The sequence below is a fragment of the Mus caroli genome, chromosome 4 (assembly GCF_900094665.2).
Source record: "Mus caroli chromosome 4, CAROLI_EIJ_v1.1, whole genome shotgun sequence".
NCBI lineage: Eukaryota > Metazoa > Chordata > Mammalia > Rodentia > Muridae > Mus > Mus caroli.
This window is the reverse complement of record NC_034573.1, coordinates 145,421,333-145,444,588: the sequence shown is the minus strand read 5'-3', so window position 1 is coordinate 145,444,588 and position 23,256 is coordinate 145,421,333. Positions and strand designations below refer to the sequence as shown.

At 40.8% G+C, this 23,256-nt stretch overlaps 1 protein-coding gene across 3 annotated transcripts in view; it reads right to left on the bottom strand.

Annotated features, from left to right (window-relative positions):
- Positions 1-23,256, bottom strand: part of Gnb1 (G protein subunit beta 1) — a 65,096-nt gene that overhangs the window by 23,177 nt on the left and 18,663 nt on the right. For 2 of the 3 annotated variants that reach the window (XM_021159572.2, XM_021159570.2), the window contains exons 2-5: positions 19,822-19,870; positions 8,496-8,592; positions 2,452-2,490; positions 723-829 (exon numbers count right to left, since the gene is read on the bottom strand). In XM_021159572.2, the coding sequence (XP_021015231.1) occupies positions 723-829; positions 2,452-2,490; positions 8,496-8,552 (203 nt within the window). In that variant the 5' untranslated portion in view covers positions 8,553-8,592; positions 19,822-19,870. The remainder of the gene's footprint in view (positions 1-722; positions 830-2,451; positions 2,491-8,495; positions 8,593-19,821; positions 19,871-23,256) is intronic. The other variant, XM_021159571.2, reaches the window with a different exon arrangement.

The window sequence follows — 23,256 nt, the reverse complement described above, 5'->3', positions numbered from 1 at the left end:
AAACCGTGTTGCACTTTATTTCGTTATGAGTGGAAAAGTCAGGAGACTCAGAAGTCCAATAAAGGGTAGTTAGCAAAGTATAAAAGAAAGGAACCCCCAAATGGTAGTATCTCTTTAAATGATATACCAGTAGATGGCAGGCAGGGCCATGTGGAAGGATGATAAGGATAGCCATTCGTTCATTTTCCATAAGGCTTCCCAGTGAGGGTGAAGAGACCACTGAAGTCTACATTTAGTTTTTGGGACAACAGTCTGCTGTTGTAAACTTAGTACCTTTTACCCTCCATTGCCCAACTCTTACAACACAGCCCACAGAGTAGCCAAGACAACAGAGACCCAACAGCTAAAAGGTAAAGGGTGAAGAAAAGCAGGTGCTGCTTTGGAAGGGACAGTAGTGCAGTCATCCAGCTAAACGGAAATCTGAGTATGACCTGTGAACGTGAGACCTGGATACAGATAACTGGTACCACAAACTTCCTACCCCACCCCATCTTACTGGTTTTGAGATGGATCTCATTGTAGCCTTGACTAGCCTGGAACTCAATATGTTAATCAGGCTGGCCTTTAAACTCACAAAGATTTGTCTGCTTCTGTCTCCTGAGTACAGAGATTCAAAGTGTGCTATCACACCCACACCAATTCAACTTTCTAACCATTACCTTTTAGAAACCCAGCAGATAGGCAACATTTCAAGTACTGCTTTTGGAAGGCCCCATTCATACCTTGAGTCTGTGCCCCAGTGCATGGCATAAATCTTTGCCAGATGCCCCCTCAGTGTTCTCCTGGTTCGCATTTGGATTCTTCCCACTGGATCAATATTGTTTGTGATCTTAAAAAATAAAATTAGTGAAGATTAATTTTAGCAAGTAGACTCTTGGTTTGCATTCTGTGGGCTCTGTAATATAATATCAACCAAGAACCAAAAATATATTAAATGGAAAATCCTATATTTATGTGAGAGAATATTTTTAGCATGCAGAAGCCCTAGGAGACCAGAAGATTTATAGACAGTTGTGAACCACTACAGAGTGCTAGAAACAGAATCCCAGTCCTCTAGAAGAGCAGCAAGTGCTCTAACCTGCTGAGCCATCTCTCCAGCAGCCAATTCACAAACTTTAAATTGCACATTGCTCCCTTTTTTTTTCCCCCAAGGCAGGGTTTCTCTGTATGGCCCTGGCTGTCCTGGAACTCACTCTGTAGACCAGGCTGGCCTCGAACTCAGAAGTCTGCCTGCCTCTGCCTCCCAAGTGCTGGGATTAAAGGAGTGCGCCACTACTGCCCGGCTGCACATTGCTCCCGTAAGTAGCACTATTAAACTAGCCACTCTGTAGTGCCTGGGTCCTAACTCCCTTGTCCAGTGAGTCCATGCTTTAAGTATACAGCATGTTTATCAGCAATACACCACAACCACCATGCTTTTTACATGGCTCAGTACCTCACTTCTTCTTATTAAGAATATAGGCACTGTCATCCCCTGTCATACCAGTACATGCAGTAAGATATTTTAAGATCATCTGATATCACATGTAACTACCATTTTATAGAATAGCTACCATTTTATTACTGCTTTATTAAATTATTAGTTATCTCCACCTTTACCTAACATACTCACTTTACCACTGCCATGGATACACAGGGAAAGTAAATCTATGTCTATTAGATCTGAGGATCAGGCCATTGATTACCCAAGAGTAGGTGTGAGTAGGTGTGTGTGTTGCTAGTTTTTATTGTTAACTAGACACACAGTTACCTGAGAAGAGAAAACTTCAATTAAACAACTGCCTAGATCAGATTCCTCTGTGGGCCTATGTATAGAGCACTGTCTGGATTGCTAGTGGATGTAGGAGGGTCCAGCCTACACTGAACAAGACTTCTAAGCAGATTAGATTATCTTTGGCTGTTTGAGAAAGCAGCCAGTAAGCAATTTTCCTCTATGGTTCTTGCCCTGACTTCCCCAATGATATATTATTACCTAGAAGTATAAACCAATATAAATGCTTTCCTCTCCTTAGTGTTTGAAGTGTTTTTCACAGCAGTAGGTACACTACAGCAGGGGCTGGATGCCCACAGTTTAACTGTATTTACTTGGGCAGGACAGTGACACATGCTCACAGAGGTCAGAGAACCACCTCTGAATCTCCTTCTACCCTGTGAGCTCTGGGACTGAACTCGGGTTGTCAAGCCTGGTAGCAGTCATCTCATTAGCCCTGTATATGTTTTAAAATCAGTTTGATTAAATTGTTGGGTCAAACGGTAGAGACATCATTTCCATTTTAAGAACCAGTGGTTCCTGTCCTCTCTGCCTATCATCAAAACAACCTCCAAATGAAAAGCCCTGACGGTAGTTGTACAACCTCACCACCTCACAAGACAAAAGTGCTCATCCCACATGGTAAAAGCCCACGCCAGACTGTGCATTATGGACAACGGACAGGTGGAATTATTTCTTACCTGAGAAAGAGTCGCATCGGCACATGCTTTACGAGCATCCTATGAAATAACAAATGGAAATTAGTTTTATTCCACACTTTAACTTTACATGCCTTATCAAAGTTTCAGAAAGCCTCTACAAACTGTCTTGTTCCTTACTTCTTCTCTAATACTCCCAAGTCCACTGCCACTTTTGAGTTGTTCAGGCCAAAACAGACACAACTCACAACTCCTAAACCTAACTAAGACATGCAGACCCCATAGAACTCTGGGCAGGCCCGGGAGAAACTACACTGGGAGCTGGTACAGCAGTGAGCAGCCTGGAAGCCAAGGCTGACTTCCCACAGCCAACACACACCTGCTCTGTCTTTCCCAGTTTATATCGGAGCACAAGGGGTTGCATGAAGGAAACAGGCTGAAACCAACTAGCTATTCAGGCCAAAAGCTTCTCTTTGAGAATGCATTATGCAAGGACTTTATTTTTAAGCCAAACAATGATTAAATCTAAGTTCTATGAATAGAACAAGGAATCTAAAATCGTTAATAAAATTTCAATAAGACTGGTAACAAAACAGCAATCTTTTCTATTTATAAAACATACCAATGTAGCTAAGACCTACAAAACAATATACTATAGTAATTTTTCTTTATTATTTACCATATTAATTAAAGTGTTTTCACTTATAAGTAAAATAAATATTGACATAGTTTCAGTTGATGACTCACCCTGCTGGTCTGAGAATGACTGATTGATTTATGATTGAGAGGGTCCCTTTTACCTGGCTGGCCTAAAACTTAATGTTGATTAGGATGGCCTCAACCTTATACATATTGACCTGCCTCTGCTTCCCCAAGTGACAGGATTAAAGAACTGTGCCACTGTGCCCAGCTATAATAATTTTTCTTTCTTTCTTTTCTTTTTTTCCTTTTCTTTCCTTCCTCCCTCCCTTTCTTGTTTGTTCAAGACAGGGTTTCTCTGTGTATCCCAGGCTGACTCAGAGATCTGCTTGCCTCTGCCTCCAGAGTGCTAGGATTAAAACCCCCACCCCCACCCCTGGCTTTACAATGATTTCTTGATGGATTCATGTAGATTGATCCATTCAATCAATCAGTCACTTTTCTATCCTGTTTGGGTTTGAGTACAGAAGAGGCTGACCCGTATCATGCAGGCACTGTCATCTCACAGTGAAATTGGAAAGTCTGGACCCACCTTCAGCTCTGGGTAGCTACATTCTGGCCCTTGTGTGCAATGGTCTATCAGAGTAGTAAGTTAAGTTCCTCTGTATTTAAGGCGTGTGTGTTTTAATTAAACATCTATTTGAGAGCCTGTTTCCTTGGGATCAACAAAAGAATGACAAGCTTCTTTTTTTTGTTTTTCCTTTTTTTCCCCAGGGGCAGTTCACATAAAAAACAAATCAAAAGACCAGACAACACCTCAAAAGACCAGACAACACTTCTTACAGTTAACTGCCATTTCTTGTGTGATTCACTGTGTAGCCAAACTGGTCTTAAATTTACTATGTGGCTAAGGATGACCTTGAACTCCTGATCCTCCTGCCTCTGCTCCCAAGTTTGAGAACCTGTAATATGTGTATAAACACACCTAGCTAGAAGCCTTTTGTTGATTTTTAATAATTAAAAATATATTAAGAGTGTATAGGTGGTGGTGACACACAGCATTTATTCCAGTACTCAAGAGGCAGAGGCAGGAGGATCTCTGAGTTTGAAGTCAGTCTGGTCTACAGAGCAAGTTCCAAGACAACCAGGCATACACGGAGAAACCCTGTGTTGGTGTTAGTGGGGGGACAGGGGAGAACAAAACACACACAAACGCTTTGTTGGTAAAAATCCAAACAAACAAACAAACCCAAGCGTGTGACTGATGTGCATCAGTATACTTGCTACAGAGTATGGAGTTCATGGGGCAACTTTGTAGAGACAGTATTCTCTCCTTCCACCTTAACGTGGACTCCAGAAATGGAACTCAGGTTTTCATTCAGGCTTACACTGTTGGGTGGCAAGAACCTTTACTTGATTAATTATCTTATCTGCTATTTCTGATTCTGCATTTGTTTTGAGATAGGGTCTCTATATAATCCTATCTTGGAACTTGTTATGTAGACCAGGCTGTACTAGAATTCACAGAGATCCACTTAACTCTGCCTTCTGACTGCTAAGATTAAAAGTATGTGCCATCACACCCAATTTCCTGCTTCTGACTTTAAGACAGGTTCTTGATTGGTAGTTTAGGCTGGCCTTCAAACTGAAGATAATCCTCGTATTTTCCCTGTAACTTTGGGGACCACGCTGCTAGGAAAGCAGTAGACGACTACTGAGTTATGCCATCCTTCCAGCCCTTGTAGTAAATTCTTTAGCAAGCATGTATTTAGTAGGCAATTAGTAAAGAACATTTTACTTTTTTCCTCCCTTATATCAGACCCTTAAAAAAGTTTTTTGTTTTTGTTTTTAAATTTATGTGTATGGAGATACCTATTGAAACCAAAAGGCAGGCAGTGCTGGATTCTCTGGAGCTACAGTTATAAGCAGTGCTAGGATTAAACTTAACCACTTAAGTCTCTATCTAACTCCAGAATTTTCTCTTTTAAAGAGTATTCCTTGCCAGGTAAGTTAGCACACAGCTTTACTCTCCAAAGTAAACTTGGGAGGCAGAGGCAAGCAGTTTGAGGCCAGTAGTCTACATATCAAGTTGCAGGGCAGTCAAGGCTACATAGTGAGACCCATTTAGAGACTCAATGGCCTTCACGTCTCCTCACCAATCCACTCTAAAATTAGTGCAGTGCTGAGAGGCAAGGCCAAACCCATGGAGCCATTTGTGAAGATGATGCTCATCATGAGGGTTGAAACATCGTGGCCCTATAAGGAACAGTCAAATTGGTGCTGTCCAAAACGGAGGTCTTGGGGGTCACCAACTATCTGTGCATGTCAGACACAGTGAGAGAGAACTGTAGAATGCCCTTATAGGGAGGCATGACTACTATCTCAGTAAGAATCTATTGACTGAAACAATACTTTACATGGGACTAGATGAAACTTAAGATTTCATATTATTAATATATATTAACATAACATCATATGTTAAACATAACACTTCATGTTGCCCAGTTGGCCTCAAACTTGATATGTCACTGAGGCTGGCCTTGAACTCTGACCCTCCTGTTTTTACCTCTTGAATGCTATAATTACAGGGGCACTATTTGGATGCAGAAAGGTGGGTGGGTACTAGGGACTAGAGAGTATGTAAACTTGCTTATCAAAATATTGCATGACATTTATCTTTGATTTACAATCTCTCTTTATCGGGGCTGGTGAGATGGCTCAGCAGTTAAGAGCACCAACTGCTCTTCCAAAGGTCCTGAGTTCAAATCCCAGCAACCACATGGTAGCTCACAATGATCTGTAACAAAAATCTGATGTCCTCTTGAGTGTCTTAAGACAGCTACAGTGTTTACACATATAATAAACAAACAAACAAATCTTTTAAAAAAATCTCTCTTTATCTACTGCTAAATGATTTGTGTCTCAGCAGCTACACAGCTACAACCATATGGCTTAGTATATCCGCTAGTTTTTCTGAGTATTTCTTTTTCTCCTTTCTATCTGTTCTAAGTATGCTTTCTTCAACACTTGGGCTTTCTTATCCTTTCTCTAAATCTTCCCTCCATGCTGTGCAGTTGATCTCCATGTTGGCTTAATTTAAAACAGCATAGCCATCTCCACCCTGCTCCCCTTTTAAAAACTGAAATCACACCAAGCAGTGTGATTCCATCATTTGGGAGACAGAGGAAGGCTATTTCTATGGGTTTAAAGCCAGCCTGGTCTACAAAGTGAGTTCCAGGACAGTAACAGGGTTACACAGGGAAACTGTCTTGAAAAACCAGAAAGTCCAAACCACAAGCCAGGCACAGTGACACTCACCTTAGTCTCCAGCACTTGGGAGGCAGAAGCAAGCGAATCTGTACTTTGAGGCCAGCCTGGTCTATACAGTGAGTTCTAGGACTGCCACAGCTACATAGTGAGATCTTATCTGAAAACTCCTCTGTCATTTCTATACTCTTAATTTTCAGAACTTTGGGACAAAGAGATAAAAATCTCAAAAGCATATGGCCCATGCGCAGGCCTCAAACCTTCAATACTCCTTCAGTCTTCAGACTTGATAGCATTACAGACATGCCCTATTGTACCTGACTTTAAACTTTTATTTTGTGTGTGTTTATGTGTGGGATATGAAAGTATCTGCAGAGGCCAGAAGAAGGTGTCAAATTCCTTGGAGTTAAGAGTTACATAAGATTGTGAGCCTCTTGATCTGGGCACTGGGAACCTAATGGAGTCCTTCAAAAGTGTAGTAAGGGCTGTTCATTGTTGAGACACCTCTCTAGTCTGTTGTTACCTTTTGAGAGATGGTCTCATGGTGAGCCTTAAGCTCACTATGTAGCTTAGCATGACTTTGAACTCTTATCGCTCTGCTTCTTCCTCCTAAATGAGGTGATTAAAATGCTCAGTCCCTGGCTTTAAGTTTTTAAGTCACGCCGGGCGTGGTGGCGCACGCCTTTACCCAGCACTCGGGAGGCAGAGGCAGGCGGATTTCTGAGTTCGAGGCCAGCCTGGTCTACAAAGTGAGTGCCAGGACAGCCAGGGCTACACAGAAAAACCCTGTCTCGAAAAACCAAAAACAAAAAAAAAGTTTTTAAGTCATGCAAAAGTTTAGGGAAAGTCAGGCATGCTACACAATCCCAGCTACAAGGGAGACTGACACAGGGGGATCATTTGAACTCAAATTTTGACATCAGTCTTAGTACCATAGTAAAACCCAAATTGATGCCCCACTTCCAAAAATCCTAACCCTAAAAAGATTTTAGGCAAGGGCTAGGTATAGTTGAGTGCTATAAACTTACCTGACACATGAAATTATTAACTTTACAGAAACTGACACACGGAAGAATAGCATAGACACCAACGTCCAGTGAGGTGCTTAAAGCAGAGGATATTTCGTTTTATCTCTGCTCTAAAACTTAGGCAGTTCTGGTATGTTTTCTTAAATTCAAGTAAAAGTTGGCTAAAATGATGCTGGCAATTCTCCACCTAGTCCTCCTGGCAGCCTGAGAACACAACTGACAACTTAAAGACATGTGAACCATTCTAAAAGCTTAGTGAGACTCTGAAGGACAGACAGCTATATCCTTACAGACAAGAACATGAAAATCAGAGGAAGCTATTTCAAATATACAAATCCTTACACAAACTGAAAACTGGGACTTTCTTGTTAAGTCTTAAGTCATTTTTTCCATGCTCTTAGATCAAGTCTAAGAAAAACAAAATACAAAAACACATACTCATCTCTGTATAATGTTGCATTCAAGGCCAGTTTGGTCTACACTGTAAGTTCCAGGACAAAGTTACATAATGAGAACCTGTCTCAAGTAACAAAACTAAAATACAAACCCCCAAACCAAAAAACTCACATTTGCCTGGGATGTGTGGTCTCTTAGCTCCATTTCTAACACTAGTCCCCAGCACAAAAAGAAAAACTCAGAATACATGGAATTTATCTTCCATTTAGTTTTGTACTCAGGTAGACAAGTCTGCTCTCTGTGGTGGCCTAAGAGCTGTTACATACATTCCAATGGTCTTCCTGGAGCACAAACCATTTCGAAATTATGAAAAATAAGACAGAAACATCTAAAATGCCACTTTACGGATCCCTTCATTTAAAGTATCTATTTCTGTTCTCAATTTAATAGCCTTGCTCTTCAGAGCTAATGCTTCAGAATTGATACAGTGGTCTACAGTAGCCACAAAGAGGGTCCAAAACCTAGTTCCCTGGGAGGAAGAAGTTCAAAAGCTTTGGTAAGTATTACAGACATGTGCCATGTGCATTCAAGCAACAAATTGTAGTTAGTAAGAAAACAAAATTTCTGAAACAACATAATAGACAAGTTATTTGGATATATAACTAGCATATACTAGACCAATTTCATCTCACTCTGTTATCCACACAACAGATATGTTTCTGATATGAAACATATCAAACCCGCATGGCTACGTACTCTAATTTGGTTCTTCAGTTGCTCGGCCTCCTGCCGCAGCTGGTCAAGTTCACTCATCTTCACGTCTCAGTGCTTTCCACACTTCAGAATCCAAGCTCTGCAACAGAAACATGGCAAGAAATGCATAAGATATGGTATGATTAATTGAAAACATCACAGCTATAATCACACAAAGCAGAGACCTTTTCTGCAGCACTCATCAGAACTTCTGAAACTCTATCTAGAACTGGATTAAAAACACAATCTTCACTTTTATTAACTGTACTAGTATACTGCTGAAAATATTGTGGTGGACTGAAAAAGAAAATTAATGCCAATAGAGGTGGTGCGTTCCACTACTTAGGTGGCCAAGAAGGAAGATCTTAATTTCAATGCCAATCTGTACCACAGAGACCCAATCTCCAATCAATCAATCAATCAATCAATCAATCAATATTAAAATAGCACAGGTCCTTCTCATGGAAAGATTCTGAGTCTCTCAGAAATCAAGAACAGGGTCTGGAGAGATTGCTCAGTGGTTAAGAACGCTGACTGCTCTTCCGAAGGTCCTGAGTTCAAATCCCAGCAACCACATGGTGGCTCACAACCATCTGTAATGAAATCCAATGCCCTCTTCTGGGGTGTCTGAAGACAGCTACAGTGTACTTACATGTAATAATAAATAAAGAAATCTTTAAAAAAATAATAAAAGAAAGAAATCAAGAAGAACAACAACAACAAACATAGACATCCAGAATAGCTACCACACAGAGAAACCAGGAGTAATTTCTTTAAGGAACAGGACTGAGGTGATCTGGAAAACCAGTACTTTGAAGCTATGGCAGTTATCATGAGCCGTAAAAGACAAAGGGACATTCAAAAGTCTTCTATTTCTCCCCCAAACTCTATGCTGAGGAGTCCCAGGAAGCTCAGAAATACCTTCTAGATATGGGCTTGAATAAGGCTGTCAAAGTGCTGCAAAGCCATGCCCAGTCATATAAAACATCCCCATTGTCAGAGACAACTGAGATGATCCTGTTATAAAAATGACTTTTTCAATGGAGTATGCAGAAGTTGAATTGGTACAGTGCTTGCCTTACATGCATGAAGCTCTGGATTTGAGTCCAGCCCCAAGACAAATGAGGTGTGGTGGTGTGCATATCTATAATCCCAGCACTTGGAAAATAACCAAGAGTCATCTTTTAAGGCCATCCTTGACTACATAACTTGAGGCCAGCCTAGGATATGACTGTTTCAAAACTAGATTGCTAAACAAACAAAACTGACCTCCTGGGTTGGGGATATAGTTCAGTTAGAGGACTGATTACCTACAATGTATGAATTCCCACATGAGGTGTCGCTAACCTATAATTCATTCCACTCAGGATGTGGAAGCAAAAAGTTCAATGTCATCTTCAGCTACACAGTAATTTAAGGTCAGTCTGTGCTCCATGAGACACTGCCTCAAAAAATAAAATACCTCAGAGTATAGAGCATGCCTTTAACCCGACCCAGCAGTTGGGAAGCAGAAAAGGGAGGATCTGAACTCAAGGCCAGCCTGATCTATACACCAGTTCCAGTACAGCCAAGATTGCACAGAGACCCTGTCTCAAAAATCCAATCCAAAATAAAACAACAACACAAAAAGACTTCACTTCCCCAGAGGAAGCTATACATAGAAATGCCTGTGTACCTGCCTGAACTTATTTCTCTGGCCTATGCTGGCCTTGAACTAATAGCAAATCTTCTGCCTCAGACTCTTAAGTGGTAGAACAGCAGGCCTCATCTACCACTGTACCTGGGGCATACAGGCTACAATTCTGACCTGATGTTGGTTATTAAATCAATTATAAATGTGATCATAACACTATAATATTGAAGGTGAAACAACTTAATACCAATATAATTTAAGCAAGAATCTTAGTTCCCCATGCAAATTACACGGGAGTGTTTTACACACACACACACACACACACACACATACACACACACACAGATTCCCTGGAATCTGAGTCATATGGTTTGTTAGCTGTCATGTAGGCATTGAGAATGAAACTAGGGTCCTCTGGAAGAGCACCAAGTGCATTTAACTACTGAATCATCTCTCCAGCCCTCCCCACACAATCAACAAAAATTCTGTGTAATAATTAAAGAGGTTCAAAATCGTGTGGGGAGTGGACAGATACACATGGATTCTTGGGTTCAATGACAAATTTATCTAGTTGAAATGAAAACTTCTAGTGGTTTTTAACCTTCCTAATGCTGCTACCCTTTAATATAGTTCCTCATGTGGTGGTGTCTCCCAACTATAAAATTATTTATGTTGCTACTCATGATTGTAACATTGCCTCTGTATGATCCATAATATAAATGTCTGTTTTCCAATGGTCTTAGGCCACCCCTGTGAAAGTCATTCAACTCCCAAAAAGGGTCATGACCCACAGGTTGAGAACCACTGCTCTGGGTTCAGTAAGACCCTGTGTTGACAAGTGAGGTCAACTAATAATGATCAGCCTCCATACATATATAGATGAATATACCTGCATAAACATGTAAATACATACATAAACATATACATACATAAGCATTCCTACAGAAACATAAAACACACACGCACACACAAATTTTATAATAATAATAATAATAAATTTAGGTCTGATAGCATATCCATAATCTCAGAATTTGGGATATGCAGAGGCAGAAAGATTCCTTCTGAGTCTAAGACCTCTCGGGCAATATAGTGGGCTCTAGACCTCTTAGGATTGTGTATCAAGATCAACTTTTTGTCAAAAGTCAAAGTTAAAAAATACCAAATGCTTAACTAACCAATATTAATTTCTTTTCCTTGCCCCCCCCTCCCCAAGAGAGGGTTATACTGTGTAGCCCTAGCTGTTCTGGAACTTGCTTTGTAGACTAACTAGGCTGGCTTCAAACTGAGATCTGCCTCCCGTGTCCTGAGATCACTGTTATTTTCATTAAGAGTAAGACACATCTATAATAAATCAGCTGGATGACCCCAGAACTGTTAAAGTTCCTTACACTTCTCTATTCTACAGTCCCACACTATATGCTCATGGTAACAGAATCCCTTCCAACTAAGTGCCTTTGCTGCTGGCAGAACAGAAAGAAGGGTCGACTTACTAAGTACTTAAAATGGGGGTGGGGTGGAGCACGGGCAACCAAGAAAGGCCTACAAGGTAAAGCTGTGCACTGAAAGAGAGGCTTCCATGTTCCTAGACCAGCTGCTGCTGCTACTGCTCACTTGAAAAGCAGGGTATACAGCAAGAGGGCTTCTAAAAGATTGCTGACCGCAATGATACTCTCATTTTCTGTTGATGCTCCTTATCCTGCTTGTCTTTTTTTAAAAAATAGATTTATTTATTTATGATAGGCATGTTGAGTGTCTGTCTGTATGTATGTATAGCTGCATGCCAGAAGAGGGCATCAGATCCCACCAGTATAGATGGTTGTGAGCCACTATGTGGTTGCTGGGAATTGAACTCAGAGCCTCTGGAAAAGTGCTGAGCCATCTCTCCAGTCACAATCCTGCTTTCTTAAGACAGTGTCTTGCTAAGCAGTACAGTATATACTAAAACTTCCCTTGGCACCTACTCTGACCTTACTCCCCTTCCCCAGGGCTAGGATTACAGGTTATGTCCCACCGTCTCTGGTTCTTGAGTGGATGCTTGATTCATTAGGCAAGCTTCACCAAGGGAGATACCTTGGGCCTCCCTGGTATCTGGCATTACTTTTGCAGGAGAAGACTGAGCCATTCTCTTTAGAACACAAAACCTAAGAACTAAAATTTAGGAATATTCATTCCTATATGGCAGAATAAAATCCCAAATGAATAAAAACAGATAGAAAGATATGCTGCCATTTTTGTCTTGCATGAGTTTGACTTGCTTTTACCTTACAAAGGGTCCAAGAAGAAATCCTCTTACTAGTTTAACAGAGTCAGGATCACCACCCTTCAGCACTCCTTACTTTCTGGCTATAAAGACCTTCCATCCAATCCAGCATTAATGTAAGAAAAAGTAGCAACCAAAGTCCTGAGGTACCTGACTTAAGTCTAATCAACAAGCAGCAGTTGAGCAGGACATAAACACTAAAGCTCTTACATCATGAGACTGAATACAACTGTGCTGAACCAGTGTTGTATAAACAGGGGATCTTTCTGAGCTGCTTCAAAAACTCCTCAGGCATGGCAGCCACCAACCTTATCCAAAGTTATCTTGATAGCCCATCAGCTCTATTCCTCACTAGGTTTCTGGTAAATACATTTTTCTACTTTTAAGCAATATACCTGGATGACTGTCACATACTTTTCTTGTATATGAAGAAAGCATTCAATCAAAAGAATGATTTCCAGGTTCAGTGGGTTAAGTCCCTTGCTATGCAAGCCTGGGGGCCCTAGTTCACTCCTAGAACCTACCCATGTAAAGGTGGGAGGAGAAAACTGCTCCTAAGTCATCCTCTGCCTCCCACACTGCAGGATTTTTTTTTAAAACAACTTTTTGTTTGTTTGTTTGTTTTTTTTCCAAGACAGGGTTTCTCTGTATAGCCCTGGTTATCCTGAAACTTGCTCTATAGACTAGGCTGGCCTTGTGTGCTACTACCACTGCTGGGCAGAAAAAGATCTTTATAGTAATTTTCTTCTATCATTTTACCTATTTAATTGTGTATGGGTATGTACCACAACACATATTCCAAGGACAGAGGATAACCTGAAATAGCTGGTTCTCTCCTGCCATGCAGCATCACAGCCAGTGCCTTTACCTGCTGTCCCAATATTACCTTCCCCCAGTCTGAGTGAAGTGTAGCACTCAACTGAAGAGTCTGCCATAATACTGTTTACACAACTTTAGTAATTAGAAACATGTCTTACTTACGCTTAGTCTCCTCTGCCTTTCTCTTTAGTGTCGTTAGTCCTTTGACCCTTCTGGAGACCCCACCATCCGGTCTGCCTGCTTGGGCAGCTCTTCTCCTCCAGAGCACGTCCCAGGTAAGCTCTGGCTGTGCTGAGCTAGCACTTTCCAGCCTAATCCACTAAGACAGGACCTGCTGAGGCCTCACGACTGCCCATGACCCACATCTGCCTTCAGCTTTAAATTAGTGCTGCTGTTTAGGAAATTTAAATAATTTAAGAGCATGGGACTAAAGATGTGACAAACAAGTTGGTGTGATCTCCTGTAAGTAACATGCTATATCTTTAAATAAAATGCTAGCATGATTAGAACAGTTCACTTGAGTGGTATGAGATATAAAGCCCCCAACTTTTTGACAAAGGCATCAGCAGCACAGTGCTCCTCTGATCAAGACCCTGTGAAGGAGCCATGACAGGGCACAACAGTGACCTCAGGACCCCATTATCACACAGTTACTGACGATACTTGGGCTGCAAGCCTGCCACTGATGAAAAGGAGAAATATGAGCCATCAAGATGGCTTCGCCAGAAGGTATCTGCTGTCAGACCTGAGAGCCTGACTTGATTGCCCAGGAGAATGAACTCCTTCAAGTTGTCTTCTGATTTCTGTGTGTGCACACATACAAAAAATAAACTATAATTTAAAATTTAATATTTAATGGTGCGTGTCTTGAAAAATAATTTTAATTTCTCCAACATACAAATAGGGCCTCACTAAATCACTTTTCACTCTGGTCTGAAAAATATATCATTTATTTATGAAGCTGGGTAGTGATGTACATGTCACAGAGCTAAAACAAAAATTAAATGAGATAATCAGTCTGATATGCCCTCATCCCATAAGCCTCTCAGTGATATACTACTGAAGTATCCCCTTCAACAGTACAACTCCAAGGTTAATGCCTGACATTTGAGAAGTCACATTGGCAAAGAACACTATTGTCCTAGTTTGAGATGCTATTTTCTTTTTTCTTTCTTTCTTTTTTCCTTTGGTTTTTTGAGACAGGGTCTCACTGTATAGCTCTAGATATCCCAGAACTCTCCTTCTGTAGACCATGCTAGCCTAGAGGAGTCACAGATATCTGCCTACCTCTGCCTCCCAAGTTCTGGGACTAAAAGTATCCACCAGTCACTAACACCCAGCTTTCAGATGCTATTTCCAAAGACAAGAATTTCTAAAAGATTTAAAGTTATGATCATGGCTGGGAATAGTAGGTCAAAGCTTTTGATCCTAGAACTTGGGAGGCAAAAATAGGTGGATCTCTGTGAATCTAAGGCCAGCCTGGTCTATATACTGAGTTTCAGGCTACACAGGACTGCAAAATGAAAAACTGTCTCAATGTAAAAGGTAGGGAGGGAGGAAGAAGGAAGGTGGAAGATTAGACCAACTATAAAGCCAAACCCAAGCAAACAAGTGTGCTGAGGGGCTATATAAGAAGCAACTGCCAACATTTTTAAGTGTGATAACAGTATCGTTTACGATTATATTTAAAGGAACAAAAAAGTATTTAAGAAAAGTCTCCTTGGGGGCTGGCGAGATGATTCAGTGGGTAAGAGCACTGACTACTCTTCCAAAAGTCCTGAGTTCAAATCCCAGCAACCACATGGTGGCTCACAACTACCCATAATGAGAACTGATGCCCTCTTCTGGTGTGCCTGAAGTCAACTACAGTGTCCTTATGTATAATAATAAATAAGTCTTTGGGCCAGAGCGAGTAGGGGTCCTAAAATTCAATTCCCAACAACCATATTAAGGCTCATAACCATCTGTACAGCTACAGTGTACCCACATACATAAAATAAATAAATTATAAAAAAAGCCTTCTCAAAAACGAGCAAAAGGTAGAGAAATGGCTAGGGACATATATAAGAAGTTCAGCTATGAGCTAGTGTTGAATTTATTTGTAAATAGTTCCCTAAATAATTAACTTTTTCAAATTCGGTGAGGTGGGACACACTTCTAATCTAAGCACTCAAAAACCTAAGCAGAAGGACTGTGAGAACTGGGTCAACCTGGGCTACATATTAATGTCCTGTCTCAAATTTCTCTCCTGCCACCCCACCCCCTGATTATTTGTGGACTTTGAATCTTGATTCCTGACTGAAAATCCAAATGTAAGAAAACAAACAAACAAAAACAAAAGAAAACAATTCAGCTGTATAGATGTTTTTAGAAGGGAAAAATCAGACAGAAAACAGAAGAAAACTATTGTTTTCCCACTAGATATCCTCCCAGATTTGAACTCCTAACTTGTTACTTATTGGGGGGGGGGGCAAGATTTGGGGATTTGCTTTAAAACCACTTCAAGAGAGTAAAGAAGGATTAGGAATGAGAAGAAAGGCAATTAGATATAACTCAGAATTCTGTAAATATAAACTGAGAGATCTTGTAATATAGTCTGTATGTTTAAATCATTTAATTATTATATTTTAAAGACAAGGTCTTATGTAGCCCAATTGATTTCAAACTCACTGGGTAGTTTAGGATTACCTTGAACTACCCACCAACACTCCTGACTTACTAATTTTTTTTTAAAGTCAGTATTTTAGCATTGTTTGGCATTACATACATTCATTAAGTCTATAATGCAAATATACCGAGGTATCTAAAAAACATCTCCAACTTTATAATAAAGTTCTAAAAGACACGAAGCTTGCTGTGCCAGCATCTTTTTGTCCCTGTAGAACTGGAGCACACAGCCACTTCTGGTTAGTTTCAATATGATGCAACCTCGGTACTTATCCAAATTTGTTTAAACATCTAAATGGTAGATCTTGGGGCTTATATATCCATGTTTCAGAAGTGACAAAAAACTAATATTCAGGAATTGTCTTTTAATTCTCTTGTCAAACTTCCCGTTTATTTTACTACATCACCCCACCCCCCAAAACAGTTTAACATCCTGGCTTGTTGCCCACTCTTTCTCTACGATTTCTCACACTACATGAAGGCCATGGCCAGGTATCAGCATGACTTGAAAAGTGGGTGAAAGAAAGTGTTATGTACATGGCATATGTACCTATCAGCAACAACATAACTCTTTTTTTTTTTTTTTTCCTCCCCCGAACAGGGTTTCTCTGTGTAGCTCTGGCTGTCCTGGAACTCACTCTGTAGACCAGGCTGGCCTCGGACTCAGAAATCCGCCTGCCTCTGCCTCCCAAGTGCTGGGATTAAAGGTGTGCGCCACCACTGCCAGGCAACAACGTAACTCTTAAAACACTGTCCTAGGTATGATGCTCTGGAAACTCACCTGAAGTCAAATGAAAGTGGTAGCATGCCCTCTCCAAAGGGAAGGAACTGTAAGTACAACTTGTGCTTAGAAACAAAGATATCATTTCTGGGCACAACTCACTTTTCACCAAATAGCATGGGAAGTTTTTCTACCCTTTTGCAGTGGAGATAGGTGTTTGTGTGTTAATGGAGCTAATTGTCAGGGCTGAGTCCTGAGAAAGGTAATGCTTCTTTTAAAAAATTCAGCAATGCCGTATTTTTAAAATTCTCCTCTACAAACAACTTCCTTCCCTCACCCACACTGACTGAAGCACCTGCTATGGGGCAGAGTGCGCTGTAGTGAAGACAGGTGTCCTGCTCACCAGCCATACAAGAATGGAGAGGATTCAAAGCTAAGTATCATGTCCATTTAAAGAGCTGAATCTGTGAAATCACACACAAACTGTGATTTCAATGCTCAGGAAACAACGTGGCTCAGCTTCCCCTATGGCTCTGCTGCCTCAGGAGCACTTATTGCTCTCAGTTCTTTACAGGCCTCATCCCTTAACCCCAGTGGCAAATCCCACCTAGGTCAGTAGTCCAAGTGGTAAAAAAACAAAACAAACAAACAAACAAAAAACCTTTTTTTTTTTTTCAAGTCTAGAAGCTATTTGGGACCTAAATAAAACCTTGCTAATTAGGAATGGAAGGGCCTTGATATAAAACAAACAACCCTCTCCCCTTCCCCACCCCACCCCCAAAAAACCCTTCAGGCCTCATGGCCTTCTTGCTGGTCTATCTCCCATCTTCAAGCAATTCTGCCTCAAGCCTTATAAACAACCAGTACCTAGAATGTTTTAAGAACACATTCTAGTTGGACAGTGGTGGCCAGCACCTTTAATCCCAGCCGCCCTCCCCCCTGTGTCTTTGTCTCTTTCTCTCTGTGTGTACAAAGATCTCAGTGAGATCTCTTTGTCTCTTCCAGGCCAGCCTGGTCTACAGAGACTCAGAGAAACCCTGACTCAAAACAAACAAAGGAGGGGAATGCCACAGCCAGGAAGAAGGAGTGGGTGGGTTGGGGAGCAGGGCGGGGGCGGGGGAGGGTATAGAGGACTTTCAGGATAGCATTTGAAATATAAATGAAGAAAATATCTAATTAAAAAAAAATAAAAGAAATTTCTAATATCAGCAATTAAAATACAAAACAAAACAAAACAAACAAAACAAAAAAACAAAGGGCTGGAGAGATGGCTCAGAGATTAAGAGCACTGTCCGCTCTTCAGGAGGTCCTGGAGTTCAATTCCCAGCAACCACATGGTGGCTTGCAACCATTTATAATGAGATCTAGTGCCTTCTTCTGCCCTGCAGGATACATGCAGGCAGAACACTGTATACATAATAAATAAATCTTTTTAAAAACAAACAAACAAACAAACAAACAAAAGGAAGGTGAGATGGCTCAGCGGGTAAGAGCACTGACTGCTCTTCCGAAGGTCCTGAGTTCAAATCCCAGCAACCACACGGTGGCTCAGAACCACCCATAATGGAATCTGACTCCCTCTTCTGGTACGTCTGCAGATAGCTAGCTACAGTGTACTTACTTATAATAATAATAAATAACTTAAAATCTTAATAATAAAAACAACAAGTAACAAAAACAACAAGCTTTGCTACCCAGACATAGATCTGACCACACAAATACATGGTAACAGGCTAGACATTACTGCAAATGTCCAACTCCATTTCTGAAGGTTATGATGTGGTAACTTGGGTTTTTTCACCCACCCCCAAGTTCCTCGAAATAACTACTGAGACTTCTTACATATGAATAAATGCTTACACTATAAGCTTTGGTTTGTTCCCCAACTAGCTCATAACTTAATTACACGTTTATTCCATTCCATGTCTCCTCAGAGTTCCTGAGCAAATCTCTTATGCCTGACTATTCCCTGGAATTCTTCTCTCCCTCTCTCTCCATCTCCCTCTCTCCTTCTCTGCCAGAATTCCCACCTCCTATTTCTTGCTTCAGCTCATTGGCCATAGGCTTTTTTACTGCTAGGTGAATGCTTCCACACAATATATAAAGATTCTGTCTACATAAGACACACTCTTTTGGCACATGCACACATACACAAACATAAAATTTAGAGGACAAAGAGATGGCTCAGTTTGTAAAGCTTGCAATACACTTATAATACACAAGCATGAGCCCCTGAGTTCAGATCCAGATCCATGTAAAAAACTGGGCATGACAGTGACTACCTATATTTCCAGCACTGGAAAACCAGAAACAAATAGCTGAAACTTACTTGCCAGTCAGTCAGCCTGGAATGTAGGTGAAACTGAATCAGTGAGCCCTAGAATTAGTTTTGAAAGACCCTGTTTCAAAAAACTAAAGTGGAGGTCCTGGGAGATTTTCCAGACATTAAGAATACATACCACTCTTGTAGAAGACTTGTGTTTAATTCAGGTTCAAGGCTATCTGAACCACCTGTACTCAAATGCAAATACCCACACAGAAATATACATACATACAATTAAAAATAAAACTTACAAAAAAGCTGTAGGGTTATTGAGGAAGGCACTTGACATCAATCTCTGCACTTTATAGACATGCATGGACACACACACACAAATACAATTTTAAATAGAGAAATGGCAGATGTTGATGATCTCAGCATTCTAAGAGACTGAGGCAGGAAGACTGCTTTGACTCTAAGGCTGATCTGGGCTGAGGTGTAATACCAAGGAGGAGTTGGGGGCACCAGGCTGAAGAGATGGTTCAATGTTTGCCACATGGGGCTTAACCACTGTTAACTTCAGTTTCAGAGGATCTAATGGCCTCTCTGGCATCCAAAGGCACTCACTACATGCATGCAGTATACAGATACACTCATCCATACACATAAAATAAAATAAAAATAAATAAATCTTTTTTTTTTTTTTTTAGGGCTGGAAAGATGACTCTAAGGTTAAAAGCACTAACTGCTCTCCCAGAGGACAGAGACATAGAGCATACCTTTAATCCCAGCATTTAGGAGGCTGAGGCAGGCCCATCTCTGTGAGTTTAAGGCCAGCCTGGGCTACATAGTGAGTTCCAGGACATGCAGAGCTACATCATGAGACCCTCTTAACCTCCACCCCATCAAAAAACCCATAAAACAAACAAACAAACACACACACACACAAAATTATATATGTGAAGTTACCTTGACTCAGAAGTGTTTCTGGTCTGGTTTCCCACACATGTAAGTCTATCTGTAACAACAGAAAAGGTTGCTCTATCATATTGGGGCTAACAGCTATAGTAGCTACAGTTTAGGAAAGAGCACACAAATCATCCTCTTTACTACCTTCTCCCCCAACAAACTGCTTTATTCATTAACGCATCTAATTTTTTTAACATTGAAAAATAAAGAAGTAGCTGGACAGCAGTGGTACATCCTTTTAATCCCAGAGCTTTGGAAGCAGAGATAGGTGGATCACTGTGAGTTTCAGGCCAGGGTACACAGAGAAACCCGGTCTCAAAAAAAAAAAAAAAAACAAAACCAACAAACCAACAAACGCTAAGCCATGAATGATAAAAAATGGAGAGCAGATATGGTGGCACATGCCTTTAAAAACAGTGCTCAGATCTGAGTTCAAGATCAGCCTGTTCTACATAGTGCTGTCTCTGAATGGAGGGAGGGAGGGAGAAAGGGAGGGAAAGAAGAAGGGAGAGAAAGAAAAGGAAATAAATTACAAAAACACTAAATAAACAGAAAGACTGGCACTGACAAGATGACTCAGTGGCTAAAGAAACTTGCGAAGCCTAATGAGTTCAATCCCTGGAAGCCATACCAGGTTGGAGAGAACCAACTCCCAAAAGTTGTCCTGACCTACCTACACTCACAGAGCCACGCACACAGTAGATGAGTCCATTCACGAGCCATCCACACTAGGCAATTCCATAGAGACAGAAGCTTAGGAGTTGCCAGGGGCCATGTATGGAAAGTGAAATTTTACTGTGTTACCCTACCCCTAGGGCTTCCTTTTGGGATGACAAAAATATAAAATTAGGTAGGGAGATAGTTGTGCAATATTGTGGATACACTAAGTGCTACTAAATCATTCTCTTTAAAATGCTTTAATTTTCTCTTATGTGAATTCTTCAAAAAAGAAAAGGTGGGAGTTGAAGTGGAAGTGGGGGAAGCTTTTAATCAGTAAAAGCAGGCTACATCCACCTCCACAAATCTTCTCTGAAAAGGTCCCGTAAGTACATGCCTGAAGAACCATCAAATCCTTAGTCTGAAGCAGGGTCTTTACCTGGCACCCTGATGTTTACTTATTTTTTATTCTTTGAGATGGAGTTTCTCTGTATAGCTCTAGCTGTCCTGGAACTCAAAATTCACCTGCCTCTGCCTTCCAAGCTTTTTTTTTTTAAAGCACTTTGTTTCTGAGAGGTTTTTGTTTTTGAAACAGGGTTTCACTATGTAGCTCTGTCTAGCCTGGAAATTTGCTATATAGACCAGCCTGCCTTTGCCTCCTGAATACAGGAATTAAAAGTGTGTGTCACCATATCCACCTTACCCTGGTTTATTCAAGGTGAAGTTGTTCTTTGGGGAGGGTGAGTTGTTCAGCAGCTGGCAGTGGTATAGTAGATCCCAACTTCTAATATCTGTTACAGCAGCACCACTAGCCTAGCTGCAGCACAAGGTAAAAATTCCTCTATAGTCAGGTGGTGGTAGCACATATCTGGAATCCAGCACTAGATTGACAAAGGCAGATGGATCTCTGAGTTCAAAGCCAACCTGGTCTACAGAGTGAGTTCCAGAACAGCCAGGGCTACACAGAGAAACCCTGTCTCTAACCCTCCCCACAAAAGAATTCCTCTACAAAGTAAGGGCCATAATTATCCCAATCTCTACAGAAAGATCTTCCTAGGCATTTTATAAAGGGACAAATCACAATTTGTTCTATCTGAAACACAAGAGTCGCTAGGGGGTTCAAGTACTCTAGTCTTTGAGAAGACACTAGATAACCACCATCACAGAAGGTGACATCTGCCAATCTTGTGGCTATGTTACTCCTCACCGGACAAAGATACTGCTTAACTGTCCCAATAGTTCTGCCTCAAGCCATCAAAGTTGACTTATTTGTGGTTAAAATAAGAGCCAACTGCAGTTTCTTCCATGGATTAACCAGCCTGTAGGAATCAGAACCTAGGGGTAAGACTCCTAGTCCCACAGAAAGGTAAGGGCAAACTGGAAATACCATCCTTAAAGAAAACTGGGAAAACCCGAATTTAATAAAATCAAATCCAATACCCAATACGCTCCCACACAGCTACACTATCTAGTTTGTGGTACAGTGGGAAAGTGGGGTACATTACAGATGTCTACATGCTGACAATATTGAGAGCCTCGATCTGCTGCTGCCCAGTCCATAGGAACCTCCATAGAACTAAGATCCATAAAGCCAAGTAGGCAGGCAGGCAGGGGCAAAAACACCTCTCTGAGCAAGGAAAGACTGAGCCAATAGCAGGACACTGTTTTTGAGATACATGTGGCAAAGACAGGTGGCAGAAACACACGACAAGATACTAGCTTTCCCTTTTAGAAAGAAAGTAGCCCACTATGGAAACTAGAAGTAAATGGTATAAATTTCAAAGGTTAAAATGGCTGAGTTGTGGTTCAGGGTTAGTATACATAAGGCCCTAGGTTCCACCTCTAACTTCAAAAGAAAAATTGTAAAACCATTTTAATTAAAATTTAAATAGGTAACACTCAAATTACAGATTTGAGAGTAAATACAAATTTGTCGCCAACTGTATAAGAAAAGTCAGTAACAGAACTTTTAAAGTACCCTGATACTCACTTACTGGGAAGCACAGCTATTTAGACAAACGGCAGCTTGCTACAGAATGCACACCCTGGCTTTTGTAGATGGACTAATCTACGCATGCTATACCGCGCAAAGTCTCCAGGCTACTGTTCCCAGGAGCATAAACGACCAGCACATGCTCAACTGTGCCTGGCCCTTAAAAGGATCCTATGCCCTTCGGTGTTAGTTGCTTCTTGGAATCCTGGGTAAACAGTTAGGACTATCTCTGGATGTCTTATATATGCTGGTGTTTGATATACACATGATAATTTAACTTTTATTTTAAAATAATTTATTGATAAAAACCTGTAAACACTCATTTATTCAAGAACTAAATTTGAGCAGAACATGGTGGTACACACTTTTAATCCCAGCAGAGGCAGGCTGATCTAATAAGTTCGAGGCCGGCCTAGTCTAGTCTACAGAGCAGGTTCTAGGACAGCCAGGGCTACCCAGAGAAATCCTGACTCAGACCCAATAAATGGAAGAAATACTTTTGAGTGTCTGTAATGTAAAATATAATGGTGTAATGTAAAAGTGTACTAGTTGCTTAAGACAGTCAAGTACAGACTTAAATCTTTGCAGTCTTAGTGGAGAAAACATGGAAAACTACCCAAGGCAAATTATATTAACAAAACCCAAGCGCACCAAGCCAGGCTATGCTCACTGATTTTTTTTTTTTTTTTAAAAACAGGCACCAGTGCTTACACACACCACTCTGAAAGCTGTTTTTAAGACTTTAAAATTTTTAATTTCATGCTATGACTATGTGTCTGCATGTG